Source organism: Lathamus discolor, chromosome 2 (genome assembly GCF_037157495.1).
Source record: "Lathamus discolor isolate bLatDis1 chromosome 2, bLatDis1.hap1, whole genome shotgun sequence".
Lineage (NCBI taxonomy): Eukaryota > Metazoa > Chordata > Aves > Psittaciformes > Psittacidae > Lathamus > Lathamus discolor.
The window spans coordinates 12,495,651-12,513,975 of record NC_088885.1 but is presented as its reverse complement, the minus strand read 5'-3'; the positions used below and the strand labels follow the sequence as shown (position 1 = coordinate 12,513,975).

The window sequence follows — 18,325 nt, the reverse complement described above, 5'->3', positions numbered from 1 at the left end:
CAGGAAGAAACATCTAAGTTTTGTCTATAAAAGCTGATTTATTTCCAAGTACTACTGAATGAAAAGTATCTTTGTTGCTTGGAAAATCAGTGCAGCCTAATGTTAGGGATTTACTTACAGAACATCTTTTACGCTGCTGAAGGAATGACTTAAACTCCCTCCCACCCCCTGCCCCTTTTTATTTCTCTTTGCTTATAATCTCATTTGCTATTTATTTTATGACTCAACAATAATTTTACAAACTGTCCTTTATAGGAAATTGTTACTGTACTTTGATATCAGGAAATTGTCCTAGATATGTATCCAAGGTCAACAATGACCCATCCACCAGTTTTTGATGGAAGTCTTCCCAAAGTTCATCACATTTCTGTAAAGGTAAAGAGAAAAATGTGCTTAGAAGTTTCACTGCACTCCCAAACTAGGAGAAATGCAAATGTAATTGATAAATTTTACCCTTTCTATGGTTTTACAATGTACTTTATGGCATTAAATCATAGTGCAATTATAAGGTAAATGAAAAGAAATACCTTGACATTTCAAGTTTTAATTCACAACAAAATCAGATGAAGCTTAATAATTACTTTGTGTTCTCATTCTTTCAATGAGTAACTGCTATAAGAAAATACGGACATCATGGATTCATGTTCTTCCTCATGGATTCAGGTCCCTGACAGTCAACAACACAGAACCTGAAGCTGCCCTAGTTCTTACGCCTAAGTGTCTTCACTGATGACAAACCTTCCTCACAGAGAAAAGAAGCACAACTAAAAGTAGAAGAGTAAACAGAATAAAGTAAAAAACAAAGCAGGTTTCCCAGCAGTGGCAAGGATTTATAAGCTTAGCTTTACTAGGTCAATTTTAAAATAAAAGCTGTACAGACCTACCCTAAGAACCGTCTTTCTATCCCACGCATTTTGTGCCATTAAGGGACATGTGATGAAATGGCCAATACACAGACAAGAACTCAGCCTCACACTGCTAGAGAGCTGGGATGCCAGATATGAAACATGCCAACATCCTTTGGTGGAAGGGAAGCTAAAGATGGGGAGCACTGCTATGCAGTGCTGTTATCCTTAGAAGTCCAGAAAGCTATTCCCTAGTATTTGTTTAATCATGAGCTACTATAGGGCATATTATAAATGCTGTGTAATGCTAGCATTCAGTTCATTCATATTCTACCCTAACAGAGTCCCTAATGAATTATTACAAGCTATTAATCATGCTTAAAAGAAATACCTCATATTAACACAGTATTTAATCACAGTGGTCTACAGAGCAACACAGCATTAGATCATAGCAAGCAACTGCCACTCTTGTGCATTTGCCTTTGTATCTTGCTGATACATATTTTGGACAAATTAATACCATGGAGATTTTCTGAAGGCTAATGGACTCAAATAACATTGCTTCAAGCAATCATCTTTGCTACCGTACAGAATAAGGTCATCTATATGGGTCCCTTTTGGAATGATCATTTACATCCCAGACTGCACAAATGGATCACTCTTTTTCACTCTAGGATGAGTGATGCATAAATCTACATTTGCAATTATACAGGGGGAAAAATCATAATCAGAGATTTTGTCATATTGCCCACATCTCACATTTGTCCCTGTATTTGTCCCTATATATTTGTCCCAGTGATTAAAAGCCAAATTCTGGTCCTTTCACAGAGAATTACAAATTTATGAGTGTAAAACCTAATGGTCTACAAATACAAGATGAGGTGCTACAGCAAGATGCAACAAGAGATCTTCCAGCTGTTTTACCTAAAACAATATAAATGGTGTGGTATTTGAACTTATACAATTTGGAGGTTGGGTGCTTTTAAAATCAAAACCATGACATGCCTTCAGCAGCAGGGAAGAGTAGAGGAAGGCAGTCAGACAGAAGAAAAGTAATCATTATGCAGATTTGGGAAGACTGCTCTGTCTTCCACTCTCTTGTTAATTATATTATGCAGGAGGCCTTGCAAACCGAATGCCAGGTGGTTGAAAGCTGCACTGATAACAGTTTGCACTTTCTTGTCACCACCAGCACATCTGCTGACAGATTTCCCCCAGAATTAAGGCTGTTTAAGCAGGCAATTCAGAGCACTTCAAGTCAAATTCCTGCAGTGTCCTTTAGAAAAGACAGTTTTTCTGTAATCACTGAAAGAAGCAAAAAAGGCTAAAATGAATCGTGCCCTGCAGCCTTATTTGCCCTTAAATTCCAAATTCTTGTCAAATAGTGTCCTGTCAGACAGCCTGTTTAGTGCCACTGACTCAACAGTTGCTATACAGCACACGAGGATAAAGCAGACTTGATAATTTTTAACATTCAGTTCAATTGAGAATCCTGACTGTAAAACTGGATGTGAGGTACCTTGTACAACCTTGTCAATCAGCTGCTATTACTATCAATTCTGCCTACACTGGTGCTGACCTCAGTGGCAGCTTATGTCAGCTAGTTCATAAAGTAGACATTGCAAATGCGGCATCTGGTCAGCAGGAGGTGCATTTCACAAGACCAGTAATTATGGTCAGAAAGCAGGATTTAACATGCAAGGAAGAATTAAGGGTGATTTCGGATGTACAGTTCTCCTACACAGCTTATATTAACCGACTTGCAGCCAAAATACATTTCTTCCCACACATCTTACCTCTCCAATCATTTTCACATCTTCTCGTCCGTACCAATCTGGTTCATATACTTCGTGAAGAGACTCTGTGAGCTTCTTTGAAGCATCTTGCATCCCTGTAATTAGACAGAAGAAGGAACATGTAACTGCAAAGTACAAGAAACAATTGCTAGATATCTATATTTTGACCCACATGTACCCATTATACTATTCTTACTGGAATATTTAGAATACTTTTTTCATGAGCTGAAACGAAGCCTTTATTTTCACACAGCTCCCTAAAGTTAACAAGGAATGTCCCACACAGAAGGATAAACCCATACTTATATGTGGGGAAAAAAGTTTCTATTAGATTAGGGATTTCTATTCAGAACTAAATATATCTGAACATGAATAACAAACTGGAGGGTAGTCCTGCCCACTAGAGACTACCCAGTATAATACCCAACTGAAAGACAGTCACTGAAAAGACAATCAACTAGCAACCTGGCTTTGGTTATTCTCAGCTCTTCCACCCTACAAAACAGTTTCCCACCATGTTCATAATGAGCACCACGGCAACCCCTGTGGAAGAGGTGGCATTTACAGGGTGGCATGTTTAAAATGGCAGAGGTTCATGGCAATTGCCGGCTATAAACACGGACGTAGGAGAAAAGCTAGAAGAGGTCTGCACTAAACACAAGGGTTCCCCATAATGGGGGAGGTCACACACAGGTAGAACAGAACTCAGGGTTTCTCTCCTTGTTTTCAAACATATTTCAGTCTCAGGACCTTTCAAGTGTAAAGCAACAAAGACTGAGCTTGTTACTCTTGTACCCACGATAATGATGCTGACCTAAGGGTATATTCATAATGAAGCAAAGAACCGGCAAGAGCTGAGACAGTGTCTAGGGAAAATTTATGCCTGAACATGGGGAAAGTGCTGTAATGGACCTGGTTTCACAAAGAATTATTATCTTGTATCATCACCCAGTAGGTTTATAAGTATGTGGAGCCCAGCACCTATTCCCTCCTGCAAAGGGGAGGTGTCTACAGAGAAGTGTGCTAAGCCAAACTGCATCAGTCACCTTTAGAGCACTTGTTACCGCAGGTGGAACAAGAACAGGGACTCCTGATGGGTTAGCATTCTATAATACACAGAGGAACAGGCTTAAATGTAAAGCAGCTTCAATGATATTATGAGAAAGAGCCTACATTTATTTTCAGTGAGATCAGTTTGACCCCAGTGAATAAATTACTGCCCTCACAACTTAATTTCAAATTCTTTCCAAAATCTCAACAACGCTGCTGGGGTTTTTGTACTTAGCATTAACTTTCAAAAAGAAAACCCCACATTTTCCCCCCAGCCAAAGTCTGTTTGCTGCAGCACATCTGTGCTGTCTTGAAATTATCTCTAGCATTATCTTCAGATTCCACTGCTCAGTGGCTGAATTTTGGAATAACACTGATATTTCTGTTTTCTGCACATAGAAAAGTTCAGGAAGAAGAGAACTCATGTGAAACTTCAATGTCTAGAAAGGCAGACTTGACCTAGTCAGTATCTATTCCATCATGGACTCCAAAACACACATTTGAGATATGACAGGAAAATAACTGCAGTAATGCACACTTCCCAATACAAAAATAGTGGTCTATAGAACGGGTAGGAGGGGAAGAAAGATACTGAAGGAGCTGAAAGTAGATGGCTGTTCTCTGACCCTGCATACAAAGGAGAGAATGGCACAGGAGAGGGGGAGAACAAGTACAAAGGAAATGCTGGTGTTCACAAGGGCCAAACAGAATATTTGATCTCTTCAGGGATTATCTTGCTGCTTTTTAACAAGAGTTCAGCTCAAAGAATTGGTACAGCACAAGAACTCAAGATGCATTTCTTCATTTTTTCCTTTGTGTTTAATGCTTGGGATGATGTATCACCAGCTAAGGAAATAAATAAATAAATAAAAGGACTTAATTTTATATATTTTTTTTTTTGCCTAGAATATGACCGATTACAGTAAAATACAGATGATCTTCACGTATTTTTCCAAGCAGGACTCATTTAAGATCTTCAATGTCAATGCAAATTGATCAGCTCAGGAGGTAAGTCAAAACCAGCACGGTACTCCAGAAGGCTGTTTGTGTCCAGTCAGGGTGAATGCAGACAGCAAGAAGGTTTGTGCATCCCTGCTTATGCTTGATCCTTTCTGATACCTGAATCTGTGCTTTTAAGCACGCTGTGTGCTAAACCTGCCACGTCTGCTCCTGCTAGCACAGCTGCTCTCTAATCCCTCCTGCGGCTTGTACTCAGCTTGGTCATAGACCAGGCTTGGGTGGAGCACCTTTTCCTAATGCAGACTTTCTTTTATAAGTACTACAGGACTCAGGCACCTATCTACTTCAGAGAATAAGTAAAAGACACTTAATATCCCACACTTGAGTCATACCAAAGTCACATCAACTTCTGCACTAGTTTTCAGTTCTCAGAATCTGGTAATCCTCCATTCTACAACATTCCTGTCAAAAACATCAATCAAATCCAACTGCAGCCTGAGGCAAGTGGGCATTAAGAGTACTTGGCTTCTTTAGTCAGAGGCTCCAGTCTGAAATTTCCACAGGCCAGCACCATCCCTCCTACTCCTACCGCATTTATCCTCGGTTTACTGCAATAGCCCAAATGCGTGCACAGGTAAATACCAATCCAGTGGTTTCCAATTCTTTTTCATGCCTGTGGACATAAACTTAAAATGTTCAATGATTTATTTTATTTGCCTGGTGTTCACATAGAATTGTTTCTTATGTGCTGATACCTTTTATGCATTATTCAGCACTAAAGAGGATTAGTGTCTCAGCCACAGACTGCAGGCTGTCTCTGCTTTTTTTAACTGCTATCACTGAGAAAGATTGTTTAAAGCAAGTCATTAAAGTACTAAGAAATGTGGAAAGAATTTTTACTGCTGATGAACAGTTAAAAATTTATATTTAATATCAATCGTTTCATTTAATACTGCTGCTTCTTGGTAATTGGGTCACTTATTTAAGAACTCCAAATGCCAAAATAATTGAATCGCTTAGGAAAAATGATACTAAATAATCCAGTTACTGAAGTCTGAAGCTCACAGATTAAATCATCCCTTCCTATGGGAAAGAGCACCTGTCCCTGAAGCCCCAAAGGACTCCTAGAGGCTCACATTTGGTAGGGATCCTGGGGGTAGCAGTGCAGACACATTCCCATTAAGCACCCCAGAGATGGCAGAGGGTAGGTGACTCTTTGCCATCAAAATTCCAATGCACTCAAGCTCCTATGGAGATTGACACTGGTCTGGGACTCCATGTTGTCATAGGAATCTTATACTGTGAGGCTTCCTCACGCCCCAGCAGGGAAATCTAGGCTGAAACAGAGAGAAAATTCCATTTTCCTGATGAAGGGAGCCACGTCCGTCTTGGTCTTAATACTTATTATTTGAGGGGGGGAAGAGAGCTTCATATGCAGTTCTCCAGGGAAATGACCTATCCTACTATAATGTTTGTATTTGTTATTGCTAGTTATCCATTAGATTTTCCACAGTAACAGGTTCAATCATTTCATCATTTATTACTACATTTTACATAAATACGATGAATAGTGTTACTGCTTCTAAGAAATCACAACTGATTTTATGATTTGTGTGCCTGGAGCATATGTGCAGTTCTGCCAACTGTAGGCTAACAACCAGGCAGCAAAACTGCTTAGAGACCTCCAGAATCTCCTCTTCCCTTCCTGTAGACTGGTTATTATTTCTCACATTAAGCCACCTGAAAAGTCGAGTGCTTCTTTTTCGTGATGCAGAATCCCTTTTTACACCTACCACCTTGCCACCTGCACGCAGATTCAGGTTTATATCTCCCCATCTGCACTGATGCCTGCAAAGAGCTCAGAAGGTAGAGAATGGGAAGCTGATTAAAGGTTTTTCTTTAACAATTGTCCATAAAACTGTTCAAGTCACCTACAGCTCTCAAAAGCTTAAAAAATAAATCATGAAGTAGAGAACCCAGATACACGTTGCCAAGGAGACCGGAGGACACAGAAGACTGAGCACAAGATGAGCAAAGCTATGGGGGATAGTACACAGTCTTGTCAGTACAAACACCACTGATACTCGGAAGACTTTATCATGCAGGTGAAATATAACAGCACATGGAAGCCATTCACAAGTTCAACAGCTTCATAACATAGTTCCTCAGAGTCCTTGAGTAACCAGCTTTAAAGATCAAGATGCAGCTAACATGAAAAATCACCTCTGAGTGACAGGAGTCTGAATACTGCAAAAATTCTTTTAACAATATGTGATACTACATGTTAAATTGTCAAGCATATTAAAGTGAAGGGACACAGGGTCATTAAAAGGCTCAATTGACCATTCCTTGCTTAAATCATGCCTGGATCTTGTACTCCCAACTTCCAACATCCAGTTACTCAAAAGTCACACAGCAATATTAAACTTCTCACTGGAGTTCACAACATACCAGCTTCATAAAATGCTTTTAGTTAAAGAAGTTAGCTATTTTGCCAGTTCCTGGAACCCTTCAAAATGAACTACTTTTCTCACACCTCTGAGAGTACAAGGATGTCAAGTGAATTACTTTCCAACGGTATGACCAACCCTTTTCCCTGCAAAATGAGCCAATGATGATAACGTGCCTCCAAGGCCAAGATGCCCTAGGTACCAAAATCCCACTCCAGTGGTTAAAGATAGGGGTTCCCATGCTTTTGTGAATAGCCATAGCAACCCCAAACTCTTCAAAGAATAGTAACAAAGAGACTGTAGCAGTTGCTGCATTTGCTTCTGCCACCCAAAATCTGAGTAGGTCTTTGCCACTGGTGAACTAGTCAACCCTGGGGAAGCCCCAGTCAGAGCTGCATATTGTGGACTACTGTCTTGGGCTGTCCTCTCACTCCACAGCATTATGGTGTGCCAACATGTGTGCCAAGAATGCCCGCTGGTGACTTGCGGCTTTGAAGAATAATACTTTTAAGGCTTGTGAGCTGTTTATGACTGGGTCTTTTGTAAGATAAAGACATGTTGTAAGGCAGTCCTAATTATTTTGAAATACGGACTTACAGGCTGCAACAAGAAAAAGATGCTGAGCAGAAAAGCATGGCTAAACCTGCAAAACTCACATAATGAAAAAGTGAAAAAAAATGAAAACACCAAGTTAAAAACAAAATGGTGCAAAGACTGGCACACTAGGCAGTAAACCAGCAAAAGGACCACAAATGCACAGAGTACCAGGAAAAGGAGAGAAGGAGAAAGAGCACAAAACATGGAGAGGAGGATTGTTGTCACCAACACGGAAATCAAAGCAGCATGTAAACAGTCAGCCTACATGAGAGAAAAGCCATCTGGCCAACAAACAGCCTCATCACACTGCTTCTGAGTATCCACCTGATAACGGGGTGTGGGGAAGGGATGACTAAAAACCTGACAGTAAAATCAGCATCCAATGGGTCCCCAAAATGACTGATGCTGAGATTTCCTTTACGAGCAAAAGATAAAGTGCAAATACCTACAAGGTAAAACATCCTTTGTGTGGTACAGGATTTTCCTTGCCCACCCTATCCGGTAAATAACAGTCAAAAACATTGAGCTACCGCTTTGCTCCCCATTATACAATTGCCATCAACAACAGCTTTCTTCCCTGCCTGTCAACAGCTGCTGAAACTTTGTTATGACTTCCACAAATGTTACTACTCATTTGTAATGTTCTCTCTATTGGACTGCAGCTACATTAAATATATACACATGTATAGATATTTAGCACCAATATATATATTTACCTTCAGAAGCCATTACTGTCTGCCAGTCAGCTCATTCCCTTCCCTTTATCACATGGCCTCCAACTCCTCCAAAGAGAGGCAGCATAAGAAAGAGAACACTCTGCCTGTGGTGCTAAGTTGAATGTGCAGAATTTACAACTACACATGCCCAATAGGATTTAAATACCTATTTACTTAATCTCTGATATTTAACCATTGACCAGTGAGCTTCTGATACTTGGATTTTCAATGCAGTATTGAAAGAGATCACATTTGATTTTTTAAATTTTAAAAGAGGAAAAAAATGGATTTAACAGTCAGAAATACATGAGAAATCACAGGGAGTGTGGTTTTGGATGGAGATCATCATCTAACTAGTAATACCTGGAAATGGTACAGCTCTGGAGACCAAGCAATCCCTTGCCTTGCATGGGGTATTTCATATTCTAGCATTTACAAAGACGAGTAACAAGATGCAAACATTTTGTGGATGCTCAAAATGCATGCAACGTGAGAATCCAGGCAGCCATCCTGCACAAAAAGGTCAGCCAAGGATGAGCCGTGCATGCAAGACTGTATACACATGAGTTGTCACTGAAGGTACAGAACCCCTAGCAAGAGGCTGAAGAGCAGAAACGTGGCCTACTAATAACAAAACCATTACTTGTCTTTGTACACCTACTAGTCTCAACTAGTTTGCTTTATGAAAACATGTAGTAAAATTGAAAAGTCACCTTTGATGGCTGCTAAATATGCTCTCAGTTCTCTCTGGAGTCTGGAACCCTCTGCCTGGAAAAGAAAAAAGCGTAAAAAATCAAAGGAGTGAAAACAGATTTTGGTTATATTTTACTCCTTCAAACATGCATACAGTATGTCAAACTTAACAACAAAAAGCAATTTCAGGAGCTATCTGATTAACAGTGTCATGTGTTGCAAGCATGCACAGGTTCATACAGAAAAGGTAACCTGGCTAAGATGTTATGTAGAGTGTTCTCTCTAGGCTAATATTTCTGGGCTTTTTTAATCAGCACCTGCACAGGGAAGAATTCCAGGTACATCTTATGGCCAAGGTCCAGTTCAAGTTAGCATGGGCAATATCCTAACCCAAAACACACTAAGTATAAACAAGAATGGTGCACCTCCACTGTGAACAACTCAATAATTACTAAACCCCAATAACATTCATTATTTTGTTTAGCTTGGCTATGCATCTTGCAGTCTGCAGTGAAATCTCAACTGTTTCTTTGTCAAATACATTTAAATGATCTTTCTTTATCTTATAACAACAGCCTTTGAAAAACAGGATAGACAAAACAAATTGGGTTGCTTTATCTCTGACTGTATCACAAGTTGGATTTGACAGCTCCTAGGATCTGCAATAAAATCTTGCTACACTATAGCACTTTACCAATAAAAAACTGTTGTCCAAGACACCTTCAATTGCCTAAAGATTTTAGAAATACTCCATGTTTATCAGTTCAAAATATCCTTCAAATTGTTTATTTAAGCAGCTGGAAACTATAGGAATATCAGCTTGCAGTCACATTTTCCCACATACAGCTACACCACACGGGAAAATCAGCCATAAAATACGACTGACGACTTTAGAGTTTCTCTCATGTTATTTGTGTGAAAGCTACAACCCAATAGGGTGCATGTGTGAATACTTTGGAAGGCAGAGTCTCAACTGCTATAAGCTGTTATAACTCCACTTAAGCCAAAGGATTTCCGATGTCAGCAGAGGTTTTGCCATCAGCAAGAGCAATGCTCAGAGCATTCATACACGTTGGATCATAAGAAACACAGGCTGAAAAGGACTCTCTGGGGCTTAGAATCCATCTACCTGTAGCCACATTAAATCCCAATGGTGGGTCCCAAAAAATACTTGGCTTACCAGTACACACATTGCAATGGGTATCACATCCACCAAACTCACTTGCCTCTCCCAGATACCTACATGGAACCAAAGGCCTTTAGGACTGGATCAAGCCCCCCCAGTTGCAATGCACTGTGAGAAGAGAGCAACTGTCTTGAGGTCCTGGAAATACTGAAGAATTTAGAAGGCAAAAATGCCTGACTGGGCTTAGAAAGCAGACTGAACTCACTTCATGGGTTCAACGAACAGCAGGTTGCTTTTACACTAATTTGATTAGAAGCAAAACTCTGCTTTGAGCCTAAATCCTTTAAGCAACTAAATTCTGAGCACAGGAATAGACCCACCAGGGTGATATCTGAGGACCTGCTAGTAACAGCAAGAACACAAGAGCATCCAGCCCACCAATCTGTCTCTGGTTTGGGACCATATTTAATGCTCCAAGGAGAAACCCTTCCCTTGCTTTGGGATCAAAGCTGCTTATCAAATCAGGGGCCAGACTGGCACAGGTTGAGCAATTAATGCATTAAACCTCAGGCTTAATTACTTACAACACATTACAAAGTTCTGAAAATAATGGTAGCTTGATGACGTGTCCCTTAAAAAGAATATAAATGTACATTTTAATGCTTGTTTAGTAAAAAGTATTATCCCAATTCATTATAACAACACATTTTATTGTACTACATAACATGGTAGCATCCTAACACACTTCAGAAGCTGACTCCTTTCCATGCTAGAGTGGGAGTAGGGAGATGACAGAAGATGTCTGCTTTCCACAGAGCAAGGCGGTATGTGAAAACACTGCCACAGGTGAGAGGAGACTGAGCCCAGGGAAAGAATTTCTCGTGCTCAGATCTGAAGAGGAATACATGTAAACATGTGGCAGACAGAGTAGGGAAGCTCCCCTTTTATGCATGGCAGGTGGAGGATTCCTGGCACTCTGAGAAGTCACATGAAGGTATAGAAATCATCTTTCTAATTTGTATCTTCTTCAGCCTGAACGCTTGTGGTGAAAATGGGAAGTAGATGCAACAACTTGATTCTTCATCATGGGCCAGCAGCAGGGGTGCCCGTAAAATATCAATTTCTAATTACTATAAAAAATACGTTGTTTCAAGAGCAACAACTGCAGCTGGAAGGCTCAGAACCCCATTCGCTGTCCTCATGTCCAGTCTATATTTACTCAAACATGCACCATTTTGCTATTAGGACTAACTCATACTCTACAAATGGCATGTCAGGGATACACATTGCTCAAACACTGTGTTTATAGCTGTACTGCCGTGTAGTTTTATACCTGGTACCCTAAACTGCTATGAGATCTATTGTTGGTCAGCATTGTGTTTTATCAGCTACCACTGCTGAGGAGAACACTTAAGAAAAAGTCAAAGCAATAAAATATGATGCAAATATTTTGCCATATGTGCTGTTACAAATCCTGACAATTCATTCCAAAGAATAATTTCAATGTGCATCTCCTTCAGGCAGGTTATTAACAGGTCACAAACCACTGAAATATCTAAGCAGCATAGAGCCATGTGGATTTTCCCTCAGTAGCAAATGTTGTGTAACATGTGATATTAAAGCATTCACGGGCAAGGGCCAGCTCCCACTGAATTTGAAAGAGAATCTCTCCATTTCAATGGCAACAGAGTTAGACCTTTCTCTAAAACGCCAGAAATAAGAACTTGCATCAAAAGTCCTCAGCCCCATGAACTCTGCAAAACGTGCCTCTGGTCTTACACGTTTTGTTATAGGAAACTCACTATTAGTGAAGAGAGATATGCAATTACCAACTAACAGACTAATTAATATTCAGAGGTGAAAATACTGCATTACTGGCTCCACATATCCTGCAAACTGTGACATACAGGTTTTAAAAAAATCCCGTTTTAAAGACTGATACATATTTAATATTGCCCCTTCTCAATGCTTACTGATACACTCCTATTTTCTGGTCTACCAGATGGAAGCATCTCATGGCTCTGAAACCACTGCTACAAGTATCTCCATTAAGACCATCAATTTTGTTAATTGAGATGCAGCTTCTTGAAGGAGAATGAAAAATAGGTGTCATTTTGCAGATGTGCTCCTCTGAAATGAGATTTCCCAAGAGAGCGTTGATGATTCCTTTATCATTTCATAGTTTCTTTTATTAATTCTACATGAGGCAGCAAAATGAGTCAGAGCTTCGTAATATGCAAGAAAATTCCAGAGATAAATCTCAATAGTACTCTTAATAGCAAACTTTTCACAGTCAGGTTGTTTGATAACAGCAGGAATGTTCTCACCAGACTCCAGCACCAGAAACAGGTGCTCTTAGCTCACCTGGTCAAACTCAACATAAGATCAGGAGAGGCAGTCTAACAATCCAAAACAATATTCCTCATTAGGAAAATCAACACAGCTCTCCACAGAGATGTCCCAAACAACTTGTTGCTCTGAACACCATGTTGTTGCATCTTGCAACAACACACTTGCTGCATCTGAACATTTTTCAAAGAGCAGTATTTAAGTGTATTTTAGCACTAGAATTAAGACAGAGCCACAGCAGTGTAGGCTGTAAGACGGACAAGACATACAAAAACCTAATGACTAAAAAACCTAATGACTAAAATAACAAAAAGCATGGTTTGTGTCTTACCAGGTTTTGCTCCCTGATGCATTAGAAAAATCATTGCTTCCACTCAGAAATTAAAGGCCACCTTGCCTCCAAAAAAGCTGGAACTGGATGACCTATTTGCCAGGCATCATTTATTCACAGCTTTCCAGGCAGAACAGAAAAGTTTGATTTTTCTATCATGTCACATACAGGATGTAAACACAATATATCTTTACAAGAAAGGTCAGAACAGCATGTGCTTGATACCAAGACCAAATCAATCACTCCACTTTGGAGAGAGTCAAGAGCACTGTTAATGCTGAACCTGGAGCACAGGTTAATTAATAACCTGCCCCACAGAAATGCAAACCAGATAATAATTTATGCAGCTCTAAGTCTAATAGTGGAAGAGGGGGCCTCGCCTTCCTGGGCATCCTGCCTGACTGGAAGTTAATGAGGTTGAGATGAGATTTAATGGTATACTGTGTTCCTTCTTGTCTTGGAAAAAAAGAACCCTCAGATGCAAGATAATTCCGAAACACACATTTCAGAATGAACAGGTAATCAGCAGATAAAACCTTCCCATAGACCCCAAAATACTTTGCACAGTGTTGCTTGTATTTGGAGGCCTGTCAGATGCAGTCTCCCCGAATGCAAATACTTTTTGGGTCACAATAAAAAAGCTCCATCCCACTAGTCTAGACTGTGTTTTTCTATGTCAAATTTACTTCAGAGTTGTCTATCAGGGAAAGCATTTGGCATCACCTTTGCTTAGCAAAGGAGTCTCTTATGAACAAAGCTGTATTGAACCAACAATGTGTTGCAGATTAACAAGTATCAAGAATCTCCTGCAGTTCAGTGTAACACAGTGCCTGTTGCAGTGAGAGATGCCATGGGGTGCTCAAAAGGACCACAAAGCCAGGAGGTGTGACACAGAACTGTGGCCAAAGCCATGGACTTGTCTGAAGCAACATCTGGGGGCCAGGTGGGACAACATGAGGCACATTTGGTGCCTGTGTGGAGCTGGTGAATCCCATCTTGGCAATCTTCAGGCACAAATAAATTTGAAGAAAGCAGTGGCACATCTGATGCAAAACCAGCACTTCAATAACTGTGAATTTTCTCACAGAACAATTTTAAGACTGTGTTGTGCCACAGCTGGAAGGCAGCTAAGCATGCTGTGTGAAATGAAAATCTGGCCAGGATAAACCTTTTCAGAAGCACTAACAATTAGATCCAAGGAGCAGCTTTTACTGGGAACCATACATTAAGTAAAGCAGTCCACATAATCAAGTTCTGCTCACTTAACAGCAAAAAATGGCTCTTCATTTTCATCTAGTTCTATGAACCAGCAACAACAGCACTTGACATCTTGCTTTATTCTGATGACATGCCATGGGCAGCTTATTGTGTAGTAGCAGCTGCTATATCTCTGTGTGTACACATAGGGTATGTAATTTTAATGGTTTTAAACTTTAAGATATATTTTAACTGTAGTCTGTAAAAGAAGTCTCAACTACATATGGAAAAATACTGAGGTAAATATGCATAGACATAAAACAGAATATTGAACCCTTACAAAAATGAAGAAAGCACTGTGAGTCACTTGGGGATAAGGGAATTGCTTCTTCTGTCTGAAAAATAAAGTATAAGATGCAGTTGCTTGAACAACAGGATAGAGATGAAGTTTCAGGTAAATCCCCGATGGACCTGGCATTTTCACAGTTGAGAAAACTATGCAGGAATTGTCTGTTTTTTCACTCCTTTTCTGAACTTCAGGGTCGATTCAGAAGCTGAGCACATCCACAATTAGCTGTGCAGAGAGAAATGGTTTAGCCTTATGAAATTTCTGGCAATACACTGAAAATCTGTGTCATACAGGGTCTTATATGACTTCATATGTCTTGTGTGTTCCCTGAGTTTTGATTTGGAGTGGCAATTCTCAATCTACTAATTAAGAGAAGGTGCATAACAGCTGTATTCACTGTTAAAAATGGCAATGTTTTTACTCATGGTTTCAGCTGCAGCAGCTTACTGCTTTTGACAGGGCTCTGCAAAGCCACTGTGGTCTGTTCTCTCCAGACATGGTATGACTCAGTTTCTCCATGGTGATTCATCTGAGTAATTCAGCTCTGGGTAGTCAAGTCCAGAAGGGGCTTTTATCCAGCTGTATTCAGAAAGAGATGGCAATGGATCACTGGGGAGTCTAAATGAGCTTTTCCTACAGATGTATCTGCTGTACATACCCTCACACATAGCCTTCTGCCGAGCTTGATACATACCTGACCATGCAATCTGCTATTCGGGCAAGAATAGCATATGAAGATTTCACTATGCTCTTTGTCTAGCCTTTCACTGAGCTGAACTGGGGTCCTCATGTATTATCTTTCAAGAGCATTAATAAAAAGATTGTTGTATACTTCAGATCAGTTGACCTCCCAAGTGTTGCAGGCTCAATAAGGTAGGAAACCAAGAAAAATAGATCAGTCTGCCTTATTTGGTGTGCCAGCAGGCTTAGCCTCACCCATATGTGTCTCTCAAGAGAGCTGTAGTAGTTCCCTGCAAAATTCCTCCCCTGGCCCCAAGTCACATCTGCATCCGGAGTTAGCATCATGCAGCTCCTGAAGGGTCCTTGACTGTTTATTACTGCCTCTCTGTACATCAAAGGAGGAGGAAATAAAAAAGGAACAATGCTAAGATCCAACTTAGCCCTTAGCAAGACTTTCAATTGAAAACCACCATTACAGAAAATTCTTGGTAAAGGACAGAAAGTACAAACACTTGACACAGAATTTGCTTGAAAAGTATTTCTTTTATCTTTAATTTTTTTTAATTTCACTCAATTTTTAGCAAAAAAAAAAAGAAACAACCCATAAAACACTTCATGTGGATATTCCAGCTGCTCCTTCTGCACCAAATAAGAGCCTTACAGATGCACCTTCTTTCTAGAAACACAGTTACTAGCTGTGAAAACAGCTGGGATATTGACAGCAATGATAAGCAGCAAGATAAGGACAATCAATAAGAAATGCTCCACTGATATCCCAGCGTACTTGGAAAAGAAGGGGAACACAACAGAAAATGTAAAATCCCTGCATGGTTTCAAAGCTTGTGAGTGCTTCTTCAGGCCTATTAAATCCCATCATTTTCAGGACCTCAAGAACTTTGAGGGAGTAACCACCCTCCTCAGAGAAACAGATTCTTCTACCTCCCATCATTCTCATCTTTGAGGAAGAGTGAGGATCTACACGACAGCCCAGTGGCTCCTGAAACATCCCTCCCTTCTGCACTGAGAGAGGAAAATCAAGGCTAAGTGACCAGAAGATGCAAGAGTTAACAAGCATTCCAGCAGTCAGGATTCAGGGTTTGAGTTTACATGGAATGGGCAGAAGTGCATGTGGTAGATAGGACTGATTCAGGACAAAAATTGCAAACAGCGACAGAAGCCAATTTCTACACTGTGCAAAATGTGTGGGAGTAGTTCTCTCACCCTCCAGTGCCTTTCTGTGAGCTCTACATGATAGCTCATGTAGATGACAGATACCTCAGTTCATACTTACATAACAAGCTATTTTCTTGGTGACATTAATGCACCTCCTGGTAGGCATTAATTTGTGCTAGAAAGCTACTATATAATTATTGCAATTAATCATCTTGAAGCCAAAAAGTCTGTTCAATGAAGCAAGGAATAATTGAGGTTAGAATTTAGGATTGCATTGGAAGTATGTTATAAACTCTTCGAGCACCTTTGTTTTCATATGCTGTTTTTACAACATTAAGAGTAATTGAGCTCTGCTCCCCAGTAGTGCTTCATCAGCACTGACACCACAGTCCCCTGCACCGACAGGAGCCAACACACAGCAGTCTGAAACTATTCATCTACTCGCTTTGTTATAAGCCCTGCATATTATATACCACTGCTAAGGGACTGGGGCTTGTTCAGCCTGGAGGCAACCAGGGAGACCCGAGAACAGCCTTCCAACACCTAAAGGGGCCAACAAGAAGTCTGGAAAGGGGCTTATGACAAGGCCTGTAGTGACAGGACAAGGGAGAATGGCTTTAACCAACAGAAAGGAGACTGAGATTAGACATTAGGCAGAAACTCTCCCCTGTGAAGATTCTGAGGCGCTGGCACAGGGTGCCCAGAGAAGCTGTGGCTGCCCCATCCCCGGCAGTGTTCAGGGCCAGGTTGGACGGGGCTTGGAGCAGCCTGCTCTAGTGGAAGGTGTCGCTGCCCGTGGAAGGGGGTTGGAACTGGATGAGCTTTAAAGGTCCCTTCCAAACCAAAGCATTCTATGCTTCTTTGTAAGAAGGCAACACTAAAGCTACATTTAGTTGGAGTTGGGTTCTATTCTAAATTATGCTGTTGAAAATGTGCTGTCACTCAGCTGATCCCAAGTGGTTCAAGCATGATGGTGTTGGACATGAGTACAATATGTCCTTTTATTATGAGAACATTTCTTAGCCCTCTGCATGCACAAATCGAGCTGTCCTTTCTGTTTGAAAATAGCAGAACAAAATATTATATCCCCCAAGAAATCTTACCTGTCACTCTGCAACACCTTCTTCAAAATCAGAAAGTTCAAATAATCTGAATTCTTCCTAAGACACACATAAAGAAACTAAAAAAGTAACTGACCTCTTGTCGTTTGAAATTTTGAACGTATTCTTCAAACTGTTCATCTTTTGTTTCATCTGCTTTTCCTAGTTTTTGAAGTACCTGCATTGAAAATAAAAAGGAATAATTAAATGTATGTGTCACGAAACAAAACCACTGCTTCTTTCAACGCTTCTGTTCCTGCAGTTAAGGCTTAAATAGCATGCTATTTTGGGTGGTGTTGCATTCACTACTGTTTCTGAAGTTCACACAGGAACCATTTTGTCAAAATAAAAAGGGATAAAAACAGAGGTATGTGTGTGTGGAAATACACTTCAAAGCATGGAGTCCTTGGGGATATGTGGAGGGTTTTTAATGAAGCAACTTTTCTTTTAGCAGAGAATCCCAGATTCTCAATGCAAGAGTCAGTATTTCAAGGCAATAATCACAGAAATTTGCTGGCACTGCAAGTTGTCCTACTGTTCAGATAGAGAAAGAAAAATGAAAACCAAATTTCATTAGGTTTTTCTTCTGTTTATGGTTCATTATATCAAATGGCATTAACATTATCCTCATCCCCATTATTTTCAACATAAAGCCATAGAGAATAAAGAACTGTGAGGTTGCATGAGAAACTGTTACAGATGATGCTTATTTAAAACTTCCATTGGTGTTCATTTTATTCCCCTCATTAATTCAGAAGTGGGTTTTCATCCACTAGATAATAAATATACTCCAATATATCAGCAGTATGGGCTATTCCTGTGATAGCAATCTCAAAAGTCATTTGACACAGGTACAACTTTACACTGGTTTTAACTACCATAAATGTATTTTATTCTATCTGGGCACTATCC

At 40.1% G+C, this 18,325-nt stretch overlaps 1 protein-coding gene across 4 annotated transcripts in view; it reads right to left on the bottom strand.

Moving 5' to 3' along the window:
- AMPH (amphiphysin) overlaps nucleotides 1-18,325 on the bottom strand; it is a 109,580-nt gene that overhangs the window by 42,240 nt on the left and 49,015 nt on the right. For all 4 annotated transcript variants that reach the window (XM_065665741.1, XM_065665742.1, XM_065665744.1 and 1 more), the window contains exons 2-5: nucleotides 17,511-17,591; nucleotides 9,128-9,182; nucleotides 2,642-2,736; nucleotides 272-367 (exon numbers count right to left, since the gene is read on the bottom strand). In XM_065665741.1, the coding sequence (XP_065521813.1) occupies nucleotides 272-367; nucleotides 2,642-2,736; nucleotides 9,128-9,182; nucleotides 17,511-17,591 (327 nt within the window). The remainder of the gene's footprint in view (nucleotides 1-271; nucleotides 368-2,641; nucleotides 2,737-9,127; nucleotides 9,183-17,510; nucleotides 17,592-18,325) is intronic.